Source organism: Streptopelia decaocto, assembly GCF_964273445.1.
Source record: "Streptopelia decaocto genome assembly, chromosome: 2".
NCBI lineage: Eukaryota > Metazoa > Chordata > Aves > Columbiformes > Columbidae > Streptopelia > Streptopelia decaocto.
The window spans coordinates 126,701,699-126,728,352 of record NC_138655.1 but is presented as its reverse complement, the minus strand read 5'-3'; the positions used below and the strand labels follow the sequence as shown (position 1 = coordinate 126,728,352).

The window sequence follows — 26,654 nt, the reverse complement described above, 5'->3', positions numbered from 1 at the left end:
GGGGCTTTGCTGTGGCATCCGTGGGGCTGCAACCTCAGATGTTAGAAAAGAGAGAGGTGTGAGGGTGTGAGAGGCTGAAAAAGAAGCCAAAAAAACTCAGTGCCTGCAGAGCAGTAAAGGTGTTGCAGCGTTTTGGAAGGGCTACAAAGGATTTGAAATTTGGTACTTTTAAAGAAAACAATGAGAACAAAGAAATGAGGAGATGAGAGGCATGGCCAGATTTATGGGCATGCACAGGGTTGGCAGCTACAATTTTGAATTATTTGAAGCGAAGAGGGCCATGATGTAGGCATTTGGGAAGCCAGAGAGGTAAGTGTCACAGAAGCTGAGCTGTCAGAAAGGGAAGGCAGAAAATATACCACCCTAAAAACTCATTCATTCTCTAGCTGTCAATGCACTTCCATTTCCCCTGGGGACAGACAGCACCGCCCTTCTCTGGGATGCCCCATTGTGCACAAAAGCCTCGAGAGGACAGACTTGCCAGCTGCTACTGCAAGGCAGGAGCCTGTTCCCAAAGCCTCAGTGCTGGCTGTTGGGAGTGCCCAAACCCGAGGTGCCAAAATTGCCATTCCCATTGCCCATCGACACCCAATGCTGTAGCTTTCTGGTTTGCAACCATCAGCTCAGCCTCTGATATGAGTTGCAAACCAGCCAGGATGTTATGGGGCAGCAGGAGGAGATAATCCCCCAAACCTCAGCCCAAAGTCTTATTAAAAGTAACCCATGTGACATCAACTACAACCAGAAATCAATGAGAGAGGAGCAGTTCTGCACATGACGTGTTGCACGGGTCAGTCTGGGGCTGGGGTGACAGCGGGACCCACTGTGGGGACTCACAGTCGCACTCCCATGCTGTGTACACTGTGCACAGAGCTGGGGCCAGCAGCAGGTGTGGGACAAGCAGCATGCATTGGAGAGGAGGGGAGGCGCTGGGCTTTTCCATCCCCAGCATCTTAAACTAGGAAATAATATCTAAAAATTTTGATGTTAAACCCAAAGTGAAATAAATGAAAGCAAGGACATACCAGAACTAAGGTAGCATGATTTATTGACATGAGCTGCTAATACACGCTGTAGGTAACTGGATATATTTAATCATATATTATGTGCAAGCTGGATTTTTAATACACATTTAATACAGTGCATGGTGTAAGCTCATATTATTTTTGTATGCCTCTAGAGTTGCATACTAATCATTAGAAAACTTTCCCGCAAGCATTTGCTGCTACAAGAGGTCAAGGAACTGAAATACTTCAATTAACTTTTTGAACCAGACTTGGCACAAATGTGTTAAGAAACTCAGAGGAGGGAAGATAATTCACAGCAGACCAGGCACCATCCAGCTGAAGGATCCTCAATTAATAACAAAGCAGGTATGTGAGAAATAAGGAGGAAGGGTTGGGGTTTTTTTGCCATTTAAAAAATCATATATACTTTACACCTTCCCAGATGTCTTTCTCTTGCTTTATCACCTGAGGGGAGCAAGACAGTAATGGTAATAAGAAACTTGTTTCATGTATTTTTTCTCCTTATATCTTACATTCCTTTCTGTTAAGATGCTGGATTGTTTGGGCTGTATTAATAAAGTCCATTCAAAATCCATACTTTGGTATGGTGAATGTTTTCTGATCAGACTGATACGCCCCTTCCTGAACGTGTGCAGCACAGTACAATTTTACCTACACAATCACAACTCCTGTTTACATTTCCTATCCTCCGTTCACTTGGTTTGCAACTTCAATGTCCTTCGGAGGTAGGATCTTTTAAAAATTATGTGACTTAAAACTGAAGGTGAAAGGCCACTGGGATTGCCAAATTTCTCAAAGACTCCAGCATTTTGACAGAGTAGAGGTGAATTCCTTGGAGAAAGGTGAGGCGTTAAGATAAGCCTCTCCAAGCTCAGGACTGTACCACTCAGCAGATGCTGCCAGAGGCTCAGCCAGAGGGTTGGCCAGCAGGACGCAGTGCTGGGGACGTGGCTGTCCTTGGGAGCCTTACGCTGGGATATGTGCTCCCTCACTGTGTGACACTGCTGGAATCTGCCGCTAGAACAAGCACAGGAAATTAAAGGCAGCTGTGCTAGCGCCCAGATTTTCAGAGCTTATGTTGGGCGAGTTCCTTGGCCCAGTGGTTCCTTGACCGTTTATTAAGACTTCAGGTTTTTTTAAGAGAAAAGAAAAAAAAAAAAAAAAAAATAAAAGAAGCAATGAGATTTAAAATTTTGAACTATTGAACTGGGCTACAAATGCTGATGGCTTGACTTTACAGCAGCATAAGGAGCTCAGGTAAGTGACAGCCACAAAGAGTACACCTAATTTTAGTTGTTTTTTTTTTTAAATTGGTGATTTCCAGGATCACTTCGGACATGCAGAGTTAAAGTCTTTTATACAAGTGATAAAAGCCATATTTCTTGATTGCTTAATGCCTTATCGTTACAATGCAACATCTACCTTCAACCTTTACCAAAGCACCAGTATAAGCGCAGCTGTTCCAGTGCTGTCGCTGGTACAGTTAGCTCATGCATTTCACACAGTTTTGTACAGCATTTATCAAGAAGAAAAAAAGAGTGGCTTGAATGAAAATAACACCTTGATTTGAGGTTTTTAGCCCTGAATTCTGCACATCCTTTGTTTCCTTTTCTTCTGTTACAGACTCTTTTTCACATAACATTTAATATGCTTCTCACGTGAAGTTTACTCTTCAATGCTTGCTAATAAATATTATAATTACTCTGACTCCTATCAGAGTTAATATAGTTGAACAAACTTTCTGAAAAACAAAAATACATGTACATTACACAGCATAAATGAGTATCCATAAACACTCTACTCCAAGATTTGATTTACAGTGATACAAAAGTGAGAATGTACACTGGGAGGTACCCCAGACACAGCGGTGGAAACAGCAAGGGGGAGAGGACAGGGTGTAACCAGTAACTGAATGATAACGGTCAGGTAGACAAGGGGCTGAAAAAGACCTTCCAGTGAAGAAACCAGAGTGAAGGCAACATGTACATGGTCTCACTGTGGTTTCAGGTGGGTAATCAATGCTGTCCCAGCCTCTTCAGGGTCTTCCAGAGCACAGCCAGCTTGACACAGGTGAAAAATACAGAAATACATTCCTTCTTTATCTTCCTTTCTTGTCTGATTTTCTCCTGGGAGAGAGCTCCTTGGCTATTTCACAGTTTATTTGACCAGTTTGGCCTTTGTGGTCTGCAGTTTCAGGCCTCCTGTGACCACTTGCAGTTCTGTGCATGCACACAGACTCAAACAGCCAAACGTCTCAGCCTGAAAGTGAAGTAAACCAGCTTTTTTGGCTGATTTGCTGATCTTGAAAGCACTTACTGAAGGGCCTCTGCTCCTTCGACCCACGAAGATGTACCATTAACCTTAATGTCACTGAAGTCATCACTCATGTGGATACAACACTTGTAAAGTTCACAATGTAATAAAAGAAAAAGTCTCTATAAACTTCACATGGAAGATATGCTTCATGTTTATGCTGAGAAGGTTAAAGACAAAAACCCTGAAGAGTTTACATGTAGGTTTAACAGTGCTAAGTCGAGGTAATTGTTACACGATACTCCTGGCTAGTGAAATACAGTTTCCAGCAGCTTTACATTGCATTTGTGCTGGAGAGCAAGTTGCCACCCACAGCCATATGAAAGTCTTACTGGCAAACACTGTTCAACATTTCTCTATTAAGACAGGATGCAGTGGTCCTTTATTTTCCCAATCTGACTTAATTAAAAAAAAAAAAAAAAAAAAAAAAAAAGAAAAACACCTCAAAATGGCCATCAGCAGCATGATGTCTCTTTGTTTTCACACAGAGGTGGGTGGTATTTTTTGTCCCAGTCCTTCTTGGATAGATGATAGCATAGCACCTAGCACCCCACTACGAGTGGGATGCCGCCCACCTCTGCTCCCCTCATGTGAAGTATCGACACTGTGTAGAGTCAATGTAGCAGTAAGAAGTGCATCGCAGTTTTCCGTAAGACCTAAAATAAAAGAGAGTATCTCAGTTTCAAAGCATGCTATAGTTTACATTGTATGATTTCTGGATATAACTCTCTGTAGGAGTGGAGAACATTGGAAGATGCCATGTGCAGCAATATATGGGAACCGAAATAAAAGTGCAATTTCCATCAGTGCTCCACTGTGCTCCCCCTTGTCAGTAAAATAAGAGTTCAGGAGAAACTGTGAGTGAAGACTTAATTCCCAGTAATGCCAATTAAAAAAACCAAAATCGCTATTGGCAGTCAGAAGTGTTATGCAGAGGTGGGTGCAGGGAAGACTTTGGCACTCACCCACGGGAACTATGTAAGGGAATATCTGAGGCTCTGAGTTAAGTGTTTTTCCAGTTACTTCCAATAGCTCCAGAAGGCATGACTGTACCTGTCCTTTAACTTATTTTTCATGTACTTGAAACAATGATAGTGACACACGCCCACCTTGGAAATAATAATTAAAAAAGTAAATCAAAGGTTCCTTACAAAATGAAGAAAAACAGTGACTTTTTTCTTTCTACTGGTTTAAACTGAGCTGCAGTGACTCTACCTACTGAAGATCTGACCAGAGATGTTAATAAAATAAGCATTTTGATGCAGTTTTATTGCTAGCATATGTCTAAGTGAACAACTCACCCATCAAACAATCCAAAAATTGCGGATTAAGCAGCCATTAAGCAGGTCCTTGAAAGTATGTCCTGGGATAACCCATATTCTCAGAAATACAACATGAAATCTGGAGTGAACATGTGTGAAATGTGAGGATTTGGGGGCTGGTAAGAGTAGAAAATGGGAAAATCAGTTGCAGCAGGAGGAAAAGGTGCTTTGGGGTAAAACTCGCATGGGAGTGCCCTGCTTACATATTTATCCCAATTTACTCATGATTCACAGCTTTTTCTTTAGTTTAGCAGATAATTTGCAGACTGCACACACAAAAATGAAGGATAGCAGTTGCTCTTCACAACTTGATCAGACACGGGAAATGAAATTTGTAAAAATTTCTCAAGCTGCTGCAGTGCTGGTTTTGGCACCAAAATTCAGACTCTTAGAAGGGAAGAGTTTTCACAGTAGAAAACAGCTCCGCACTGTCTGAAGATGAGTTGTCTGCAAAATGTTTCGGGCTGTCAGGTTTGCTGGTCTTGGTTTTAGTAATCTCTTACACTAGGAGTGCTCCAACAATTGCAGTGCAAGGATTAGCACAGCACCTGATTTACAAAGGCGTCCTGTGGTTTCTGATTCCTGCCAATTAGCACATTATTCTTCCATGAATGATGAGGGCTCTGCGCATAATTTCATTTGCAAATTAAATGTTTCCTGTTAGCCAGTAACAATACCTGACAGCTAAATAGAAGTGCTGCTGTTGGAGGCAGAATGCTGACCGGAGGAAGCTGCTTAAACAAAGGCAGAGAAGGCAAGTCAACAATAAGCAGATGTTTGAAATGAAGGACATTGCTGAGCAGATGCATGGCTTTGCAGCTGCTGTTGAGTGAACTTCCTGGGCTTTGGAAAGGCTGGGAGAGGACTGGTTGATTCAGAAATAAAGATACCCCCAGAGTACCCATTAGTGGTAAGGGCAACAGGAGGTCAGTTGGAGATTGGGGTTTGTTTTTTTCATTTTTCTTTTTTCTCTTTCCTTTTTTTTCCTTTCCTGTGATCACTTCTGTCTCATGGTTGTTTCTACTCTTACTGTGTTATGGGTGAACATTAATGCAACGATAATGTGACCAAATGAGGAAATATTTGCAAGCAATGGGCAAATATATGGCTATGTGACCTTCATTCATTTTTGTACAGTCAGAGGCATGTGCTTATTACTGAGAGATGAAATCTAGCCTTCCAAGTCAATGATGTGCAGAAATAATCTGATAAACTCTTTCTCCCACACTACCTGCAGGGGTCCCAGTGGAACAAGGCTTAAGTGGGTAACACTTTTCTCTTTTAAAGCTGGCAATGAGAAAAAAGAAAAAAGAAAACTGAACCAGACCAAACCAACTAAACACCACAAAAATGATATATTAAAAAAAAAAAGAAAAGCACAAACCAAACAAAAATACTCACCACCCCAAAACAAAGTGAAGACAGCTCATACATACCCAGGGAGATATGTTTTACATGTCAAATATCCAAAATCCTTCCCATCGCAGTCTTCAACCCCCTCATGTCTGTAGCCATCCCCGCAGTAAGCACGGCGGCATCCTAGAGAAAAATACAGAAAGAAATACCTTCAAGGCACTTGACATGTAAAAGAGGCAGGTGAGGTAAGTGGAACTAGATTTTTAAGGTTAAAGTATAAAATAAGGCATTTTGGGGAGAGCACCCTGTAAGGACTGTCTTAGGAGGAGCAATATTCTTCACTACAAATAATATGCCTTTTTTTTAGCCTAATTTCAATGACCAAGGGCAAGAATGTATAACTACTAAAAGCAATTACTACAGAAACACTCATTGCAAGAGCATTTATTCTAAGAGTTATTATTACCATGGATAATTACTGCCAGAAAGAAATTAAAGGAAGCATAAACTTATCTGGGGAGGCCACAATTTCAAAAAAAACCACACTGAGGTCATTAAGTAGCTTGAAAATCTCAACTTAGACATTTACCCAGTATTGTACAGTATCTACGTGTGTCTACTGCAAATTCCCACGTATTAATAGAATTATGCAGATGTATAGCCTGTCTATTAAAAAAAAAAAGAAAAAAGTACTGATTGCCAAAAAGATGTTTTTCCAAATGCTGATTCCTACTGACTTGAGCATGAGTGGGCCTTGTAACAATTTTTCATGGTGGATGGCATGTAGGCTGAAGTAATTTGTGTTGGGGTTTTTTTTCTATTTTAGCAACTGGACTTTGCTTTTAACATCTTCAGCTTCTTGACTATGAGTATAGTTTTAACAAACTGATTTAGCTAAAATGATTTTGAGATCTTCTCAGAGACACTATTAAGCAATGGACTAAAAGGACTCTCAAGAATGAGGAGTTTGTAAGAGTTAAAGTGGGTTATTTACAAACAGAAATCACTCATTAATTGCACCAAGGATCTATTTGTTAGAAATTGCTGCTTCTAAAAACAACAAGCCTATTTTACAATTAAATCCACTTAACATTTGGTTAACGTTTTTTCTTCTGGTTCAGTCACGAGATCAGAGCGATGACAATGTGGTCATTTCCACGTAACTCGATGATAACTCTTCAGATCACATCAGTGTCAGAAATCTTCATACTGTAAGGTTTCAACCGACCTGAAGCTTTGCCCAGTGTATAGCACAAGGTAACATGATGTGCCTCCAGACACACCATGTATAATTTTGCAGGCACTAGAAATAATGAACAGTATTTTCCTGCATGCTTGTTCCCCATGGCTGATTGCAAATTCTAATTGAATCATTTTCTCATGCTTGGAGCCTGGAAAGCTCATGCTCTCTCACTGGATTATTCTGCAGCTAGGCAAGCTTAGAGGAACATTTATATGTGTGTCTATACCAGCTGAACCGCATTTGAAATCTCTTTCCTGTTGTCATTGGGGATTTGGCTGCGATTCCTAGGTTATGAGAGGAAGGGTGGTGGTGAACAGATGGATGGACAAATTCACATAGAGCATGGCTGCATACACCTAATTTTCAAAGTCAGGCTTAAAAAATTGAGAGCTCTATAAATGAAAAAGAAAAATTGCATCTTTCAGTGTTGGCTGATACCTGTTCTGAAATGCGAAGAAACATCCCTTTGCTAGAACTGCCAGAATACCAACCCTGCTGTGTGTCAGCTGTAGATGGTGCAGAGTCCTGTGCTCTGGGGAATGAATCAAGCTGTAAAAGTAACCGAAAGGCCAGAGTGAAGGTTGTCACAGATGCTTCTATGCTTAAAAGCTCTTTGCTATTCACAGCCACAAAAAAGAAAGGAAGGTTGACCAGAGAGGAATCAATTGTTGTATAAACCTAACAGTGAAAGAAGTGGGCTGACACATTCCCTATGCAAGTGAATAACAAAATCCAAAGTGATTTTACTGGACCCAGGATCTAGCTTACTATTAGAAACAGATAGCTTCAGTGTCTATCCTAAGGGGTTTTGCGGTGCACCGCAAATGTAAGCTACATCTTTTGGCCAGAATGCTGGCACCCCCTGCAGAGGGTGTGCATATAAACCAGCTGCTGAATTCGGCCCTTGAAATGCAGTGGTTTTGCTCTGACTGCAAACACCCCTGCTTGGTGAGGTACGCAGTCCTCAATGAGGTTACTTGGCATCACCTCCATCTTGTGCTGCTGTGTGGCATCCACATGCACCAAGGACCTCAGTTTTCACATATTGTGCCTCCCTCTCCCTGTTTCTGGATAGGTCAAAAGACCTGACCATGAGGCTTACTAGTAAGTTAATATTGGACTAATAATAGATGAACTGCCTAGCATAGGTTAACCTTCATAAAAATAATAAATGAGATGTTTAGCACCAATTAACTTTTAATTGTAAATCAAAACCTATTCTGGAATTGAGAAGTCAACCATGGACAGCTGATTGAGTATCTAGTGGTTATTGCCAATTTTTGTGGACATGCTTAACCTAAACTAAACTTTGCTCACTATAATCTCATGTTAACACAAAAGCTCACCTCCTTTTTGAAGGCTATCCGCCTCCAGAAGAGGACCCCTACTTACTGAGCATGCATAGTAAGAACAGTGTTATATACCTTGTATGCAAATGTTGTAACCAATCAGCCCTACAGGGCTGCCCGAGGTTGTGTATATAGTGATAAGATTTTGTATAAATGACTGAGACTTTTGTATTGCCAGTATACTAGTTTGATCTAGCATCCAGACTCATACAATTCTGTAATAAAATCAATAGCTCTTCTCTGTGTGCAGAATTTGGCTCATTTGCATGCACACCAGTTAAAGAACGCCATCTTAGGGACAACCTGTTTTGGGATCCCCACGTCTGCACTCAAGTCGCAAGCCACACAAGCTCCCCTGAGTGAAACATCAGTGTGATTTACACAGCAGTGCACGCCGTGAAAACAACTAATGCATAACTAATGGCAGAAGGAGGCTGCGCTTGACGCACTGTAACTTACTTATACAGCTGTCAGTCACCACGGCATTGCCATCATCGCACTCTTCCCCATCCTGCACAATCCCATCTCCACAGGTACCGCTGTCCTCGAAGCGATAATCCACGGGGTAGAAAGGGTTGAGCTGGCCAAACAAACACCCAGTGGTTACTGACCAGACCACAAGCAGCCTGGCCAGCAAGCAGAGGTGAAGGGCTGTGGGAAGCAGGTCCCACAACCAAGTTTTCACATCCCATTGTTTGATGGTTCACAGGGTTTATACAAAATCTGATTCAGTGGAAACACAAAGGGTGCTGATGATGATTTCACAGAATCACACAGAATCACAGAATCGACTGGGTTGGAAAAGACCTCAGAGATCATCGAGTCCAACCCTTGGCCCAACTTCAGTCCATTTACTAGATCATGGCACTAAGTGCCATGTCCAATCTCAGTTTAAAAACCTCCAGGGACAGTGAGTCCACCACCTCCCTGGGCAGGCCATTCCAATGCCTGATCACTCTCGCCGTAAAGAATTTCTTTCTAAGCAGGACTCAGCTTATCTCCTTGAACCAATGAGGAAATACAAGGTTTTGTTTTGTGGGGTTTGTGTTTTCCACAACTTTGTACCCTGGTGAGTTTCACCTTATTCTTGTATTAAACAAAAATGTTCTTTAATAATCTAATTCCCCAAACTCAGCCCCAGTTTGTTCACCAGTTGAGCCTGGTTCACAGGGAGGTTAGCAAAACCTGCAACACTGATGAGTTAATGCGTCAGTGATTAACACTCCTGTGAACAAAAATCACAGGATTATGTACAGTTGTGGCAGTGCTCAAAAATGAGGTTTTTTTTCTCCATTGGGTTCATCGATTCTCTATGACACTGTAAGTGCAGAAGTATGTTCTGTATTTGAACATGAAACATACACTCACGAATTTTCTGAGACCACAGTCATATTTTCACCTGGACTGGGAGCCATCCAAAGGTATCCTTGAAATACAAAGATCTCTGATCTCTTCTAAAAGCTAAGGCATTTTCTGTGTTTAACCGGTCCAGTTCTTCTTGATTATTCACCACAAAAATCTGGGGCACAGAAAAAGAGGTGATTGGTAACCTTCTCAAGAAGTGTGTTGGATTGTCACAGAATCGAGTTTTGCAGACATATGTATCTGCAAACAGGTAAATAATGACACAGAAAAATGGTTTGGTTGTTTTCAGAAACAGAATGGTGTGAGAACTTAAACCCATGGACTGCCAGACCATAAGAGGCTCCTTTGTGACTGGTGAGAAGAGACACGAGTTTCCAAAGGAGAATGGTCTTTCCTGAGTATCTACCTGTGACACAAACAGCCTCTGTTTCAAAATGCACATCCACAGGTAGTGGTCATGAAATACCTGCCCAGTCATTGCTGAGAAAAACAATCAGATTCTCAGATGGTTAGATGCTGGAACAGTTGCAAAATCCATATGGGCATAAGTGCCTTTCGTAGGTTTGTCTATAATTTTTTAGGCATGCTCATGGCTACAGAACAAATAATGCATTGCTCAATGCAGTGTCCATTTATCTTTTACTACTTTATTCTTTGTTTATATTTAATTTGCATTGAAATGCACTTTTTTTTCCTATGCATATATCTTAGTCTAAAGCCAAGTCTTCAAGTAAACAATAAAAAATTAGTTCAAAATGGAAAAATGAGGACGAGCTGCTCTTTCCAATTTTTTAAATGTCTCAGTCACTGAAACTGGCTGTAAGGGGCATTAAGAAACAACCTCTTCCTTCAGCAGCTTAATCAAATTAATTTTAGCAGCAATCAAACCATTTTTAAATTAAGAAAAAGTAAATGGAGTGCTTCTGAGCAAAATGGATTTAAGGCAGAGCCTGATTCCCACTAGCATAAACAAAATTGGCTCTTTTTAAAACAAATGACCCTGAAATTTTTACATAGCAGAATATTCCCATAGCCCTTGACAAAAGCCAATTTCATTACAGAGGCATTGAATAAAAATTCTTTCACTTTGAATAAAAGAAAGCAAAGAAACAGAAAGCCAGCAAAGAACCAATTCTGTAATTGTTCAGGAGCTCAAGTCCCAACCCCAGAGCTCTAATTTCTCTTGAAATCAATAGCTGATCTGTTCTCTCTGAAACTCTCTTTTACAGATACTGGCCTTTGAAATTGCAAAAGATTTAAAAAAAAAAAAAAATTAATCATAGCCAGTGACAGGAAAACAGTGCTTTGTTGCCAGCGCTGGCACCAGAGGAGTTGAGGGGTGAGTGGGTGATGGTTGTGGGGACATGCTGCTGAAGGATGCTGCTTTTCCATGTGCAGCTAAAGAAACCCTGACAACAGTTTTCAAGTAGTACAAGGCAGGCTTCCAAGCTGCTGCACAGGGATCTGAACAGAATAAATAATAGCGATGTTTAAGCTCCTGCTCTTGGCAGTCAAGGGAGTAAAACAAATGGCGCAGGCAAAGGGAGAGTGCTGCTCTGCAAGTGCTCCACTTTCCAGAGCTGAGCCTTGACTCTTCGACATCCCACATTTCTGAGGATGAAACGGCACTTGATCATCATCAAATGAGGGTTCATAGCGATAGTGTAGGGTACTTATGCTTTAGGTAATTACACTCTCATTACCATCTTTTAAGATCTAATATAAAACTATGCCAAATGGAAAAGGAGGGTTGTAAAACCTACAGAGAAGATTGCAAGTTGTACACCTTAACCTACAAGCTCTCCATGCCATGAAGTAGGTGATAGCTTTTTGCAGTCATGTCCAACACAATGTTATATGTACCTTTACTTCATGTACTTTCTTCTCTCACCAATGTTTTAAAAATAATGGGGCTTTTTTTGTAACACAGCACAGAGGGGGATGAGTGAGCAGCTGACAAGACTTGCAGCACACTCATGCAAAAGATTGAGTTTAATCACCCAGTTTAACCCACAGTGTTGTGAGTATGTCCCTTTCACACTCTGTAACAGCTTTCTGACAATGTGACAGATGGGAAAGTTAACAGAGCTAATCGCTGCTTATTGTCATTCAGAGACGACCAGACACTGCAAAATCCACTTGCATGAGTGGAGTGGCCTGGCTAATGCTGGTACACAGCAGAAAGGTAGCATTTTCATTGCTGATTAAGTGATACCATGCACAGAGTAATAAGGCAGGGACCAGCAGAAGGAAAAGTACTGAAATGGTATTTACAAAGCCCAAAGAAATCAGAGATGAAAGATTGCTAGGTCACTTTTCACCAATGACTTGTCCTTTAAAGCACTTTGCCCAATTTGCTTGTAAAAATGTTTTCAAGAAGGCTAGAGATTGAAATTAGCTATATAAATTTCACGTCTACAGATAGAAGCTCGGAACTTTGACTCTCATGATTTGTGGATGCTCCTTTTTGGTAGAGGGACTGTGCTTTGGGAGAAATCCTATTGTGTATGTGAAATGCTTGACCCCAATATTCAATTCTGAAATCACTGTCTTTTCAGAAGATCTAAAAAATAAGCAAGAAAGAGAAGCTTACTTCACTGACCAATCTGAAATATATTTCAGTTTACTGAAGCAGAAATAACAGATTACACATATACAGTCGGAGATGGAAGCTTCCTCAGGCTTGAAAAAAGGTATCTAAACACATGCTACATTAGTGATAGTTTGAAACAGCTGCATTTCAGCACCTCAATCACACAACCCTCAGACTGGTTACAAGACCAAACTCTTTCGCACCAACTGGCTCTCAGAGGTTTTGCATACTAGACATCACACATTGCCCACATCCAGACATCTTCCTTGTTGAATCTGAAATATTAGTGTGTACGCCACCTCTTACATTAAAAGTACTTAAGAACTGCTCACATTCTCTCCCAGAAAATCTACTTACTGCGGGGACTTTTGGATAACTCTGTCCAAACACAGATTCCTCATATGAAGGGTTATTCACATGTTGTGGGGGTCTGCAGAGACATCTTCCTGGAGGCCCTGGAAGTCCTCTTTCCCCTTTTGGTCCTATTGCAAATCGTCCTAGGAAACAAAATGCCAGGTTGTACAAGGGCAGCCTCAGTGGAAAAAGTACAGGTCAGGAGCATGTATGTGTTTACCTAAGTTTTCAGATATGCACATCTCCCACCAAATCCACTGGGAACTGAGGGAAGGAATTACCAGAATCACCAATTCTAGCACTTCAGGAGAAAGGCTGAAGTTTGTACCACAGTCATATTATTTCAGATCACTTTTTAATTTTTCCTACCACTGTTACAGAGAGAGCATTTGCTTGGAATAAATGTCAGCCTGTTTGAAGCTACAGAAATTCAGGACATGAAGACACAGATCACTTTACAGCACCTAGGCATTAAGGTCTGTATACATCCACAACACATTGGACTTCTGCATTTGTGCAAACACTTGAGCAATACTGTTCCAGAGGTTTCTGTACAGGAAAACCCAACTAGAAATACAGGAGTGCTATGAATACAATTTAAAAGAAATACTACTTTCTGACTTTCAAACTTTGGCAAGGATGTGCTACTCTGCAGAATTAGACTATGAGTCAACATGTTCACACTGCAAGTGGTGACATCATTACAGAAAGGTCCTTTAGGAACAAAATTTATATTCCAGAGGGAAAAGATTAACAAACCTGACACATAAACTTCCTGTGGATAGAATAAAGCCTTTAAAAAGTAATCTCAAGATCCTGGCTGCCTTCCCATTGGCATGGTGGAAATTCTGCCCTCTGAAAACTTCCAGCTAATTTACTCAGGATGGAGAAGTTTCATAATGGGAGACATGAGATATGTGAATATTTTGAAGCAGCCCCCAGCTTCACAGATGTACCATTTTCATACCACCACAGAAAGAGTCCTCCTGCCCACTGATGTAAGCAAGGGAAGAAAATGGGAAAGCAAAATGGAAGAGGACATTGAACAGATGGGTCGCAATACAAGCAGCTCCATGCCAGTTGAAGCAATAGTAGTTTCCAATAGGTTTTGCTTGTTGGATAATTTGGTATATATCTGGGTTGAGAAAATCCTACCTGAGGATTCACTGTCACTGAACATTGCGGGTCATGTTTAAGCTTGGTCTCACAAGCTGCCCAGGGTTCATGTGTATTCATAGCTTTGAAACTGTACAATTATCAGTTACAATATTCTTCTTCTAATTTCTACAACATGCACAATTGCAGCTAGCATAGATCTCCACCACTTAGTTAGAGTTTTTCTCCACTGCCCTTTTCCCCCTCTGATTCCTATCCCTTTTCTTTTCTTCCCTTCTTTCCTTAATGCCATTCTAATTTGAGTCTCATCTGTTTTTCTTGTAAAGAGCTTCACAGGATGGGTACGTCCTGACTGATTAGAAATCACAGCCTTTTGCTGTAAGCTAAGATATCTGGAGAAGCAGCAGACCTTTGATGATGGAGATTAACTAATTCCTCCATGGCTGCCAGAAGACTTTTCATCATCCCCATCTACCAAAGTCCCACAGGAACCACACAGCCCATGCTTTTGGTTTTATCTGAAACATCAGAAGCCATAATGTAGACTTTAAGGTTAAGTGTATATAGTCCTTGTAACAAACAAGCATGGCATATTCTGCTTTCAGGAAAAATCCTCTCCTTGCTGTCAGTGGAGAAACAAATGAAACCCTGGAGCACCTTTTGTAAAGGGGGTCTGTGTAGGCTTTGTGATGGGTCAGGAGGGGCTGGGGGGCAGCGACACTATTTAGGAGATCTCCTAAACCTGACCTCCTACTCACCTGATCCTGAAGGTCCAGGGGGGCCTGGCTGGCCAGAAGGACCAGGCCTTCCAGGTGGACCCATCATACCTGCAGGTCCAACATCTCCCTTCAGTCCCTAGAAGAAAGGAGACATTAATCTATTTGCTAAACTATTAATAACACACAAACTCTTCCAGCCAGCACTGGCTTCCCTTTGAAGAAAGCCAAGACATTTTTCAGTAGAAGCATGCAGCATGAGCTTCAGAGTCACTACTCCAGGGGAAGAGGTGCTGTCCTCTTCTACATGGAGACAGAAAAGCATGTCCAGACAGGACTTCTGCTCCTAAATGTGAAAGGTCCAAGAGATCTGCTCTGTGTGGAGTCAGGAATCACCCTGCTCCAACTTCAATCACTTGAAAGCCTTTTTTTAACGATGCCTTTTTACCCTGGTAGCTTTCTAGGAGTCAGGGCAGCTGACCCTGGAAATCCTTAGTTATTGCACTAATACACACTGGGGAAAAAAAGATAAAATACATTAGGGAGTTGTCAAAGGCTTCTACAGTGACATTTCTTAGGGTGCAGGCTTTCTGAAGCACACTAATGACTTTGAGGCTCACACTGTTTTCAAAAGTATTTTAGGTGCTGGGACTCCTGTGTCTCCTTGACTTTCACCGTGGGTAAAGTTACATTAACAAATCATCACAAAGCAAGCAAGGTAGTGTGTGGCAACACCGTGCTGACAAGTGGTGGCCCTCTGGTACCTTATCACTCAGTCAAAATGCTGTACATTTTCCTATGGGCAATGAGTTTACACACAGTTACCACACGATGGCTAATATTCTCTAAAATCAGCCCTAATTTGCCTCATGTGAGCTTTTTTGTGCATTGTACCCTTAGGCATTTGAAAGTTTCACCCTAGAACTGTTCAGCACCTTCCGATTTTTGCTCTTGAATTTAATATGGTGACACTTATTAAAAATAACTATATTTATCTTCCTGCTCATGTACTCTCCAAGACTTGGATTTCTCAGTTTTATATTTCAGAAGTGTATTACATAGATTAAAGTTTAAATATCTGATTTGATTTTTATGTAGCAGCATACATTATTTAGCATAACAAAAATGATGAGTGGTATGTAAGCTTTCCTTTAATAACAAAGGAGACTGGTTCCTTGAAGATGGTGTAATTCCAGGTTAATGTGCATTCATGGGTTCAAGATGGGTTGTTGCTTGTCTAATTTCAGAGTAATAAAGCATATATAGTAGTATATGCTAAGATAATTTTTCATTGTATAATATCTTGTATCCCATGGATATGTTTGAATGTCACTTGTACCATTTCAACAGAGAAAGGTTGATTTTGCCATGGCCCATAAAGAACTAATTGAATATTTGTTTTGTTTAATCCTATTAGATAAGCCCTGTGCCATCAAAATATCCTAGGATTTATGTGAATGTCAGTGATGCTGATCCCTAATTACTTCTTGCCTTATTGAACACAGAAGTAGCAGATCAGGATTTTGTAACCCCAAGAAATCTGTGGGAAATCTCTTTCCCCCACACAATAACAATCCAGCAGAGGCAAGCCAGCTCCAGTCGACATGTGCTGCCTGAAAATGAGCTGTCTTCCGTGTCTTCTGCTTTGGAGGAATGATTACTTAATGCTCTCTTGTTTAGCACAAATAGATTAAATAATAATGGCAAAGATTTATATGAATTATCTTTGCCTTAGATTTTGTTTTGTTTTGAGTTGTCTTTTTTTTATGTGAACCCATGGCATTCAGAAAAGCTTTTCCCATGGGCAATATTTACATTCTTCTCCCTTCATTTGAACTAACACTATCTAAAGCCCTAAGTCATTCCTCCTTATCAAGACTGAGACCCTAAACTTGCTCCTTAGGGTCAACACCCAAGCTACAAAGCTTTCAGTGTTTAGTTTGTGGGCAGTGAGGCTGTGGCTTGTGACTCCCACCTCGTGGCTACCTTTTGGGGAGAGCCTGTTCCAGAGGCAGGGAAGAGCTGAAGAAGCCAGTGGGATAATCAAGATGTGTCTCAGAATGGAAGTGGAAGTGACACCTTCCTAATTTAGCTGCTTTTATCTAGGGATGTCAGCAGGATCAAGAAACAGGAAACGTCCTCATGTTGATGGAAACGATCCTCTCAGCTGAACAAGCAGCCCGACAACTACAGCACTTAAGGGCAGCAGCCTTAAAATGCCACTCTGAAGTTTTTTCAAAGGATTAGAAAAGAGGAAAGGAAATGGCTAGTTCACCAATTACAGGGGGAAACCCGGTTTTCCTGCAGAAGATCAATGGTGAAATTGCTTTCACGGCACAAGGAAAGGGTTGTGTAGTTAGCCTTGGGCCTGGAAATCCTAATTTAGGGCCAGACTATAGTTCTTTTAGTCACACTATTGTTGCCTCAAATTATGACATGCCTTATGTCACCACTTTTTGATTAAGACACCGTGTAATGTGACAAAATGTCTAAGGTCAAGTAAAAAGTGCACTCAGTTCAAGGCAATCCGCAGGCACTGCATCTTTGCCTTATGCTAACGCGAAGATATTCTGTGCACATTACTTTGGCAAGACAGACAAGGACAGTTTACTGTTTGCGAAAAGACAAAAAACCAAACGAACACACCCCCCCAAAAAAAACCAAAACCAACCAAACAAAAAAAAAAACAAACCACAACAACGAAACAACCAACCAACCAACCAACCAAAAAAGAACATCAGCAAAGAGCACACACCAGCTTTTACAACCTGATGAAACAAGGAGAGAAAAAAATATTTCTTCTGCGTCATCTAGCAGACTTACACTGCACATACCTTCCCTACTTGGTGACCTAGTATTCCCTTCCCAACACCCGACTTTCACTTTTCCCCACATTGGCTATTCTTTTGCTTCAGATATTAGCTGACATCATCAGAGCAAGAGTGATGGAAGCATGTGCCTCTGTTTGCAAGGCTGGGCATAACCAGACTGCAAATAAAGTGCTTTTAGTTGACCCCATTAAGTACAAGGTCTACAGTTCCTGTATCTGAGCAGACATACATTAAAACAAACAGTGTAACCAGAACAGGTTCCCTTCCCTGACCATCAGCAGAAATAAGCAGTTTCTGCAGGTGCCAATTCAGAGAACAGGAACTGGTCTCCTTTGTATCCCCAATATCATTGCTTAAAAAAATACACAGGGAGAGGTGCTCTCAAATAAGCCCATTTGGTGACTTGAGCAGGTAGCTACATCAGTATTGCTACCTCCTTCTTGGGAAATACTATAGTGGAGGAGTTGATATCAAATTTACACACAATTCCTTGTCTTTACAATTCACCTGAAACTCTGATTTGTTTTTTTTTTTTTTCTGCCAGCATAATTATTTTGAGCCCTAAGTAAGGACAATCTGTCAACCATCTCATTTCTGAAAGGCTTCCATACAAGATTGTGATCCCTCAATGTCACTATGTGTCTTCCTGACCTTTCCCAGAGCAGAAGCATCTGTCCCTGGCATGCAGTAGTGTGGTAAGAACAGTCATATAAATATCCACTATAACAAATCAATCTTGGTTTAGTGTTAACAGAGGAAATGGGAGAAACAGAGAGGGTGTTTTAGTGCTTTGGTTCTTTGCCCTGTGTGTCAGACAGCTCCAAGTCCTTGTGGCTCTGCAAGCTGATCTGTGTTGACCAACGCTTGGGCCTGGGCAATGCCTGACTCAACCATACTAGATGGTGTGGACAAAAAACATCCTCCAGATTGGCCTGGCAGCTGCAACAGAGCCTGAACAGAGACTGGATGCACGCTTAGTGCGTGTGCTAGAGAAAGGGGTGTATTACACTGTAATGCGAGGTTTGGATGTATAGACCAGTGGTTTTCATTGCCACAGATCACATACCAGTTTAATCTATTACAGCACACTATTCTTAGTGTACAGGTGGTTACTGCCAGTGCACATAAGCAATGTTTTTGCTAGCAGAAGCAGTGTAGCTCTTTGCACTGGAGATCCAGGGAGAAAATTCATGGGCAGGCAATGGGATGGCCCTTGCAAGGTGCAGTTGCTGTCAGTCTGCCTGGAGCTGAGGTGAGAGAGGCTGGTTTTTGTAGCATCTGCAGCAATTCTTCCCTCAAGCAGAGCCCCAGAAACCCAGTGTTTTCCTTCAAACATTCCTTCACTCGTCCAGGAACTGCTTTTTGTGAGGGGCAGAGGTTGGCACCTGGGCAGGCTGAAATGTGTTGGATTTTGGATATATCCCATTTGCTGTTGCAGCCTACCAAGCTGCCTGTAAATCTAGCAGCCCATCCCTCTAAGTTAGGCTCAGGGCTAGGGATTTATGACGTGTAGGGCCCCACAGGGCTATGTCCCACACTGAGACCTGGACCTTGTGCCAGCTCTCTACACATCAGGTGGGGCTGGGATCATAGCTCTGTGTTGCTTAGGATTCAAAGGGAGGGTTTGAGATTTGCTCAACTTATGTTCAAGTTCATTACCAAGCCAGGAAAAATACAGCTTTATCCATGGTGTGTGGCCAGTGAGGTGAATGCTGCAGATAAGGCTCTGGCTCTAAAGCTGAGGCTTTAACTCCTGCACAGGCTGTGCATGCGTGTGAGATGTTTCAGGGCTTCTGTCCACTCCTGATGTGACAAATCATATGGTATCGAGAGCACAGACCACATGGTCCCACACCACAACCACACAGATGCCAGGAGTCATGGGAAGGGGAAACACTATGGTCCTACTTGTTTGCCTCGTTTTCCAGGTCTTCCTATAGGTCCTCTGTGTCCTGGTACTCCAGATTGTCCCTTCGGGCCCATCTCTCCCTTGGTGGGTGCAGAAAGAAGGAAACAGGACATTAAATACAGAAATTTATGTTGCCTTGTTTATACCTCCGTTACTCTCTAATTCATGTGATTCCTCTAGATAATGCTACCACCGTTTGTTCCTCAGAACATCAACATTATGATGAAATATTTTAAAACAACCATGAAGTGAAAAACATCTCTTACAATTTACCCATATTTCCCTGAAAAATCCTGTCCTAAAGAAGCAGCAAAGCAGAAACTTGCTTGGAGACATGGGGAGGTCAAGTCTAGCAAAACTCTCTGACCCTTTTGTCAATATCTTGCTTTGTGTTTAAGGTGCATGTGTAATAAAATCACTCAGGGAAAGGAACATGAATTCACTCATCTTCTAGCCTCCTTAGAAGCAACTATTATTTCCTTACCCTAATTTTAGAGACAAAATTATCTTCATGTAAGATTTCTATCCATAAAACAACATCTGAATTGTGATTGTTTTTTAAGTAGAGAACAACGATGATATCAAAACCGGTCAGGATTATCACTGCTATTTATAGTAGTGCCATTTTGATTCAGAGTATCAAGAAGGAAATATTTATGGTCTTCAGGTGAATAATACCCAAACAATTAGGCCAGTTATTAATCTATAATCAAGAATTTGAACATGTTAAATGGGAGGAAGATTATGACTAAAACAATGTTCTGGGAAAAAAAGAGAAACTAGAATAAACAACTACATCTCAGAATTTTCTCCTAAGACAAAAAACATGAAGAATTTGATCAAGTCCAAAAGCATTGGTCATTGAGTCAAGCAAAACCTTCAATGCTTTAAACTTTCCAGGATGTCCCGGCAGCCATTCATTGACCCTATGCCACTACTTAACGCAACTCCCCAATACATCATGCCTACTTACTTTTTGTCCCAGCATTCCAGGGAAGCCTATTTCTCCCTACAAAGTAAAAGGAGAAAAAGCATCAAAAATTATGGAGTGATCTTTGACAAAGCAGCACCTTCCCTGGAAGGAAGAAAATCAAGAGCCTTGTACTGATATTGGTTAAAAAACCTGCACTGTGATTCAGCACTGTGGGTGATGTAGTAGGTGGAGTATTACAAGCAAAATTTTCCTGTAAAGCCCCTTGTACGATATCATTACTCCTCTGTCTGATCCTCTTCTGGCTGCTGCTTCTCCTCCAGCAAAAACATCCCAGTTGTGCTTTGTCTATAGGCAACGCTGCTACCTGGACAACTCCCAATGCCTGCATTTGGGAATGGCATTTCTGCATTTATATCAAAAGCAGTTTATTCTTCCTTTCTTAATTAAAAGAACCACCAGGTCAAGAATTTAATGATTTAACTTTTTTTTTTCTTTTCCTCACAGTATTATCACATCACCAACCAAAAACACTTTGGCAAGCTGTCACGGTTCTGGACTGCACAGGCTGGGAGAGACTGAGGTTACTTCTGGGGAAATCCCCTTCTGCCTCCTCACTCCACTATGCACTGGGGCTGTGGGGCACATGGACACTGAGGCTGCCCCACTGCCCTCCCGTTGGGTAGGACCACTGCCTGCCCCATCACTCTTGCCCTCCCAGGAAGATGCCTCCAGGTTCCCTCCCTCCGCACTGCTCCTGTTTTTTTGCTATCAGAATTACGTTAGTCCTCCTGTACATTCAGCTAAAGGTCAAAGCCATTTGGAAAAGAAAATTACCTGGTCTCCTTTAACTCCTTTGTCACCCCTCTCACCTCTGGATCCCTGTAGAGAGATAACAGGGTGACAACAGCTTAATTACTACCATTTGACAAGGAAGCAAAAAATATTTATCTTATAAAAGGTGTTATTTGGAGTCACACAGAATACAACAATATCCCCAGAGTAAGGTATATGGTAGATACCTTAAAACATTTCCTTATTACTTTCAGTGATATTATAACAGAATTAAGAGCAAGGCTCGTAGGAAAAGGGTTTCATTCTCCCTAGATAATTGCTTTAAACACATGCTTTCCTGGATATAATACTTCCAGACTTGATTTCTTTCCTCCAGTTGGCTTCATACAATTCCGGTCCCACTGTATGGTCTTATAGCAAAAACTGTCTCTGTGTCTAATTAAACCAGGCCAACATGGGTTATTATACCCATTCTACAGATGGGGAAATGGTAGTGAGGTGCAATGTAGTAAATTGTTCACAAGAAGACAGAGTGTAAAATTAATTTCTTCAGCATCCCAGCCCAAGCCACAGGACTGTGCTTCTTCTCAATGCTTGCTTTCATTCCTCAGTGGGACCTTTCGACTTCATCAAAATTAAATCTCATTTTTACTGTTACTTTTTTTTTTACATAACTGTTTCCCACTGTTAAATTATACGTTATTCTATTGTCACACTGACCTTTTCTCCTCTCGTTCCAGGAAAACCCTAAAGGGAATGATAGATATTTTAATGTCTCTCGCTTTCAAGATTATCCAAGAAGCAGGACTTTCAAAAGAACAAAGCACAAATAATTAATTGCATCAACTTGTAAATGCAAATCAATAATTACAGCTTCTAAGATTGCACTGAAACAGAGCTCTGAAATATGAATTAAAGGCAAGACAAGTCAGCCCAAAAGCCAATGTGAAAAAGCCAGGTAAAGCCAGCAGGTTTGATATTGCTTTTGAAATTGAGACGAGATAAAATGTAACACAAAGTGAATGAAACCTTAGTTGCCATCAATAATAATCTAAAACACTTCTACCACTGATCTTTCTCTTCTGTTTGATTGATTGATTGTTTTTTTTTTCCCCTGAGGAACATCCTTAAATTATACTTAAGTAATCTTCTAATGTGAAAATTACTATAAAACTGAGTTTCTCTTTAAGAAACCTATAGTAAACAATAGTGTTCAATTCTTCTTTCCAGTAAACTAATTACACTTTTTTTTTTTTTTTAAAGTATCTTTAAGATGTTGTGGCCTAAATTTGTAAAGGCAAAGGCTATACTATAGATAGTGATGTACAGATACTAGAATAGCCAGACTAAATTGTATTTACTATCCAATTGTCAATACATACGCATAGTTTTAGTAGAAGACCAAAATGACCTCCACAGTCTTATGAGGTATGTGGAAAACATTGCAGACACAAGTAAATGCTGCAGATACACTTAAGAACTCCAGTTTTCTAGTGGGATACAATTATATATGTTTTACTTTTAAAATAAATTTTGCATTACAGTAATTTACACCAAAGCATTTTTATGAAATGACAAAAACACAGCCAAGCCCAACCAGCCAACATAACCTTGCTTGAAGGAGAGCGTATCTTTTTAGCTGTATTAGAAAAGGCAGATGTTGATAAATGCTTTCCAGCAAATTCATGAGGGAAGCAGCTGTCAGCAGAGCGTTAGAAACCAATGTCTGAAAATGCAACGTTTGGTTAACAAACCTTGGAGCCCATTGGTCCTCTTGTACCTGGCAATCCCATCACACCCAACTCTCCCTTTTCACCCTAAAGAGGTCAATAAAGAGAGTTATTGTTTGTGGCTCTCTGAAGAGGTTGCGTTTGAATGTACTTGTGACAAGCCTGAGCTGGGTGTAGCATTGTAGTCAGAGGTCTATCTTGCAATTATATTCTGCCTGAGTGCTCATATGTTATTCTATTATTCTATTTGCATTTTCTTGGGTGTGTGACTTGTGCTTCGGTTTTGACAGGTGCTATTAAAGGACATGCAAGCAAATTAGCAGCAGAAGTGCATCCTTTCTACTGCATGACAGTGTATTGTCTCTACCCAGCATCACTTCCACCGAGTTGCAGAAAAGAAAGGAATTTTGCTGCAAGCCTTTATGGTTTGGGGAGGCACAATGACTACTTTTGTCATAGTTCTGAGACATCACGTGCTTTAGAGTGGTTTGGAGCCAGTAAATCATGAAAAGGCTTTACAACGACTTCTCTGGCTGGGGTTAAATATGGAATAGTCCCCGCAGATATGCAGCAGCCCTACCAGCAGAATACAGTTGGCTCTCATTCTCCTTTGACTTCCACTGTCCTAGAAGTGGAGAGGATTTTCACATTGGCTGCTGCTCCAGCAGAAGTTCAGAAAAGAGTTGAAGAAACAAAGCAGGAGAAATAAGGATTGAACCAAGACTGTGTCTGAGAGGACAGGTAATGAGACCCAGCTGAAGAAATAGAAGGCACAGAGATGGGAATAAGAAAACCATCCATCATCTTACTGGATATTTACAGCAAGATGATGATGCAGTGAATGACTATAGTGAAGACGAATATCAGGAATTTGGGAAAATCAGAGATCAGGAGAAAATGGAGGAAAGAGAGATACAACCAGTGGAATTGAGCACAAAGTTGTGCTGGCCTCTATTCAACTGGAGCCTTCATTGACAGGCAGGAAACAAAAATTTATAAATACCAGAAGAAATGAAATTAGGAACCCATCTAAAGAACAGAGGAGACAGGTATCAGAGGAGAAAATAAAAGCAGAAGAATGTGAATTAAATAGCAAGTAAAACTTGCAGCCCTGTTACCCAATGTGAAGGATACTTCTAGGAGTGTGATGAAAAAACATAACAGAAAAAGAGGAGATATAATAAAAATTAGGAAGACTTCATAAGTAAAGCTAGAGTTAATATAAGGAAAAGGCCAAGTGAATGAGTTTTCTGCCTGCTTTGCTCTTGGTATTCAGACTGTGAGGGAATGAGGTAGCTGGACCTTCCTTCTGCCCTCACTGCTCCTACAATGCAATGGGAGGACACCCAGGTAACATAGCTGTGAAGAACTTGAGGATCTGCTTCCCAGGTGTAGCTTGAATTCAGAAGTCACCTACTATTATTCATGCAGTAGCAAGAGCTACTGCATCATGTCCTCTGAAGTGGGGACACTAACTCTCATGGAGCAAATGAAGAGTCAAAGATTTACTGGAAAATGCAGCTTTGAACAAAATGTTGTTTTAAACACAGTCCTTTTGCCTGATAGACACTGGATTGGAGAAAAGCTAGTTATCGCAGAAGTACCAGCAGAAACTTCATATACTGTGGCTCCTGTGAAGACCTATATACCTTTTGCACAAATTAATGCTCAGTAAAGGGCTGTTTTGCAGCACTTTTATAATAAATGCAGAGCAACCACTCTGCTGTAGCAAAGTGTGTTCTGCCATTTCTTCTACTGTTGGTTATTAAAAATCACAGGAATTAATGGGGTTTTTTGTATGGGAATGAGCTTCAAAGATCAGATCAGCAAACCACATGGTTTATAATCTCTTTCTCCTGATTCCAGCCTGATATTTTCCCTGTGATTGCATGGACACACGGATAGGCTGCCAAGAAGTACAAATTCAGGCAAAGAGATCGTCATAAAGAGCAGACATAAAGATTATGGTCAGTTTTGAAACACTGATTTGTGTGATCGTGAGACACCAGGAGTTATCAGTGAGTCTTCATTAGACTGAATTTCCCTTTCACATATTTTAATCAACATAAGAAGTGCTGCAGGGTCTAGGCTGAAGGTGGAGTAACTTAACTCTTTGCAGAGTAGTGTGAGATATAGTACAAGCAGAGTGGCCTTGCACTCTCGCAACTTCCCAGCCTCCTGCAGATTGTAGTTTAAAGACTTCTTCAGACAACTGTTGTGTTCAGGTCATGATGCTGAACAGGTAATCCAATGTGAATTTTAGTCTTACCTTCGGTCCCACAGGTCCAGGCCATCCAACTGGTCCTGGCATCCCAGGGACACCCGGGTGACCTGGTCTACCCTTGAACGGAAAACATTGATTACAACAATTCATTTAACATCATTCCTATACACAGGCCTCCACTGCAGACAGGAGTTATGGAGGAACATAATCTTTTTGGGAAAAGACTTGCATATGCTTCTTTATCTTGTTTTTAATACAAAAAATACAGTATTATATCCATAATACAGTTTGTGTTGACGCTACTGGAGGAAGTGTGAGCTCGCAGAAATACCAGGTTATACTGATTCAAATAAGTAGATCAGCTACAGAGTCAATCTACATGCAGTCTTAATAATCATCCTAAAACCCCAGTATCAATAGCTTAAATCCTCTTTTCATTTATTAAGACAATGTAAATCAAAAAGACCTGCATGTAATTATATCAGTGTAAATCCAACTTGCATTAAGAGCAAAATGACATCTTTAACTAAGATATTCTTATTCTGAACATTCTCATATTACTAGCTACAATTGCTCTTTATTAGCTGTTATATGACTAGCAAAAACTACATACATACAGTTATTTATCTATTTTAATTACTGCCTGTAAATCAGTCTTTAAGTATCTTCTAAAATGCTGCAGATTAGTGCTATTCCATCACTTTATGCCACTTGACAATATGATCTTAGAAACGTCATCATGACATTTGAGGTTAAGAGTGACGTCCCACAAGCCAGATAGATTTTAGCAAGAATTATACTGTTTTATTTCCAGTTTGAGCAACTTCTCTTTTGGACCTACTAGTTTTTGTCAGAAGAGTAAGTTCCGAGGTACTGTGTTTAGGGCTGACACTCTCTTGTAGGTTGGTGGGTGACTCTCTCTAAGACATTATGTTTTGAACACTTGAACTTAGGTATTATTTTTGTTTCCTGTAAGGTATTTGCAATGTAAATTAAAGAAAAAATACTTTTGTTTATGTGTTTTGTATTTATTTGAATTACAGATTTGTAGCTGGTGTCAAAATCCTTTTTGTATTATTAGAAGAGTGTTAAAGTCCTTGGTATATTATTAGAAGGGAACTTCTTTTCTTGGTTAGTGACTACCTCCTGCGTATCTCTGATTTGATCCTGCATTTCTGTCTTCTTTTCAAGTTAATTACATTAAATGGAGGTACTTAGCAACTGAGATAACATATTCTGTTTCAACACATGTAGGGGCACATATTTTAGACAATGTATCATGGCTCATATGTCACCAAGCATAGGATTGTAGTCAGCATATTGCATTGGTGCCAAAACTCTGTAAGTGTAATCATTAATGGTTATTCCTCCATGGGAGGTATTTGGCTGAGCCTTGTTTAGGCTTTGGAGGAGTAAAAAGTTTTATTTTGCTGTATTTTTTTTTTTTTTTTTTTCAATACACAGAGACGTAGTTCAGGT

The 26,654-nt window shown here is 40.7% G+C and overlaps 1 protein-coding gene across 1 annotated transcript in view; it reads right to left on the bottom strand.

Moving 5' to 3' along the window:
- Nucleotides 1–496: 496 nt before the first annotated feature.
- Nucleotides 497–26,654, bottom strand: part of COLQ (collagen like tail subunit of asymmetric acetylcholinesterase) — a gene marked incomplete at its 5' end in the record, with an annotated part of 42,473 nt that continues 16,315 nt past the window's right edge. Inside the window, 12 exons of the mRNA XM_082044600.1 lie at nt 497–3,997; nt 6,100–6,202; nt 9,071–9,191; nt 10,011–10,130; nt 12,927–13,066; nt 14,798–14,894; nt 19,495–19,575; nt 20,469–20,504; nt 21,264–21,308; nt 21,942–21,968; nt 22,976–23,038; nt 25,221–25,292. Of these exons, the coding sequence (XP_081900726.1) occupies nt 3,928–3,997; nt 6,100–6,202; nt 9,071–9,191; nt 10,011–10,130; nt 12,927–13,066; nt 14,798–14,894; nt 19,495–19,575; nt 20,469–20,504; nt 21,264–21,308; nt 21,942–21,968; nt 22,976–23,038; nt 25,221–25,292 (975 nt within the window). The 3' untranslated portion in view covers nt 497–3,927. The remainder of the gene's footprint in view (nt 3,998–6,099; nt 6,203–9,070; nt 9,192–10,010; nt 10,131–12,926; nt 13,067–14,797; nt 14,895–19,494; nt 19,576–20,468; nt 20,505–21,263; nt 21,309–21,941; nt 21,969–22,975; nt 23,039–25,220; nt 25,293–26,654) is intronic.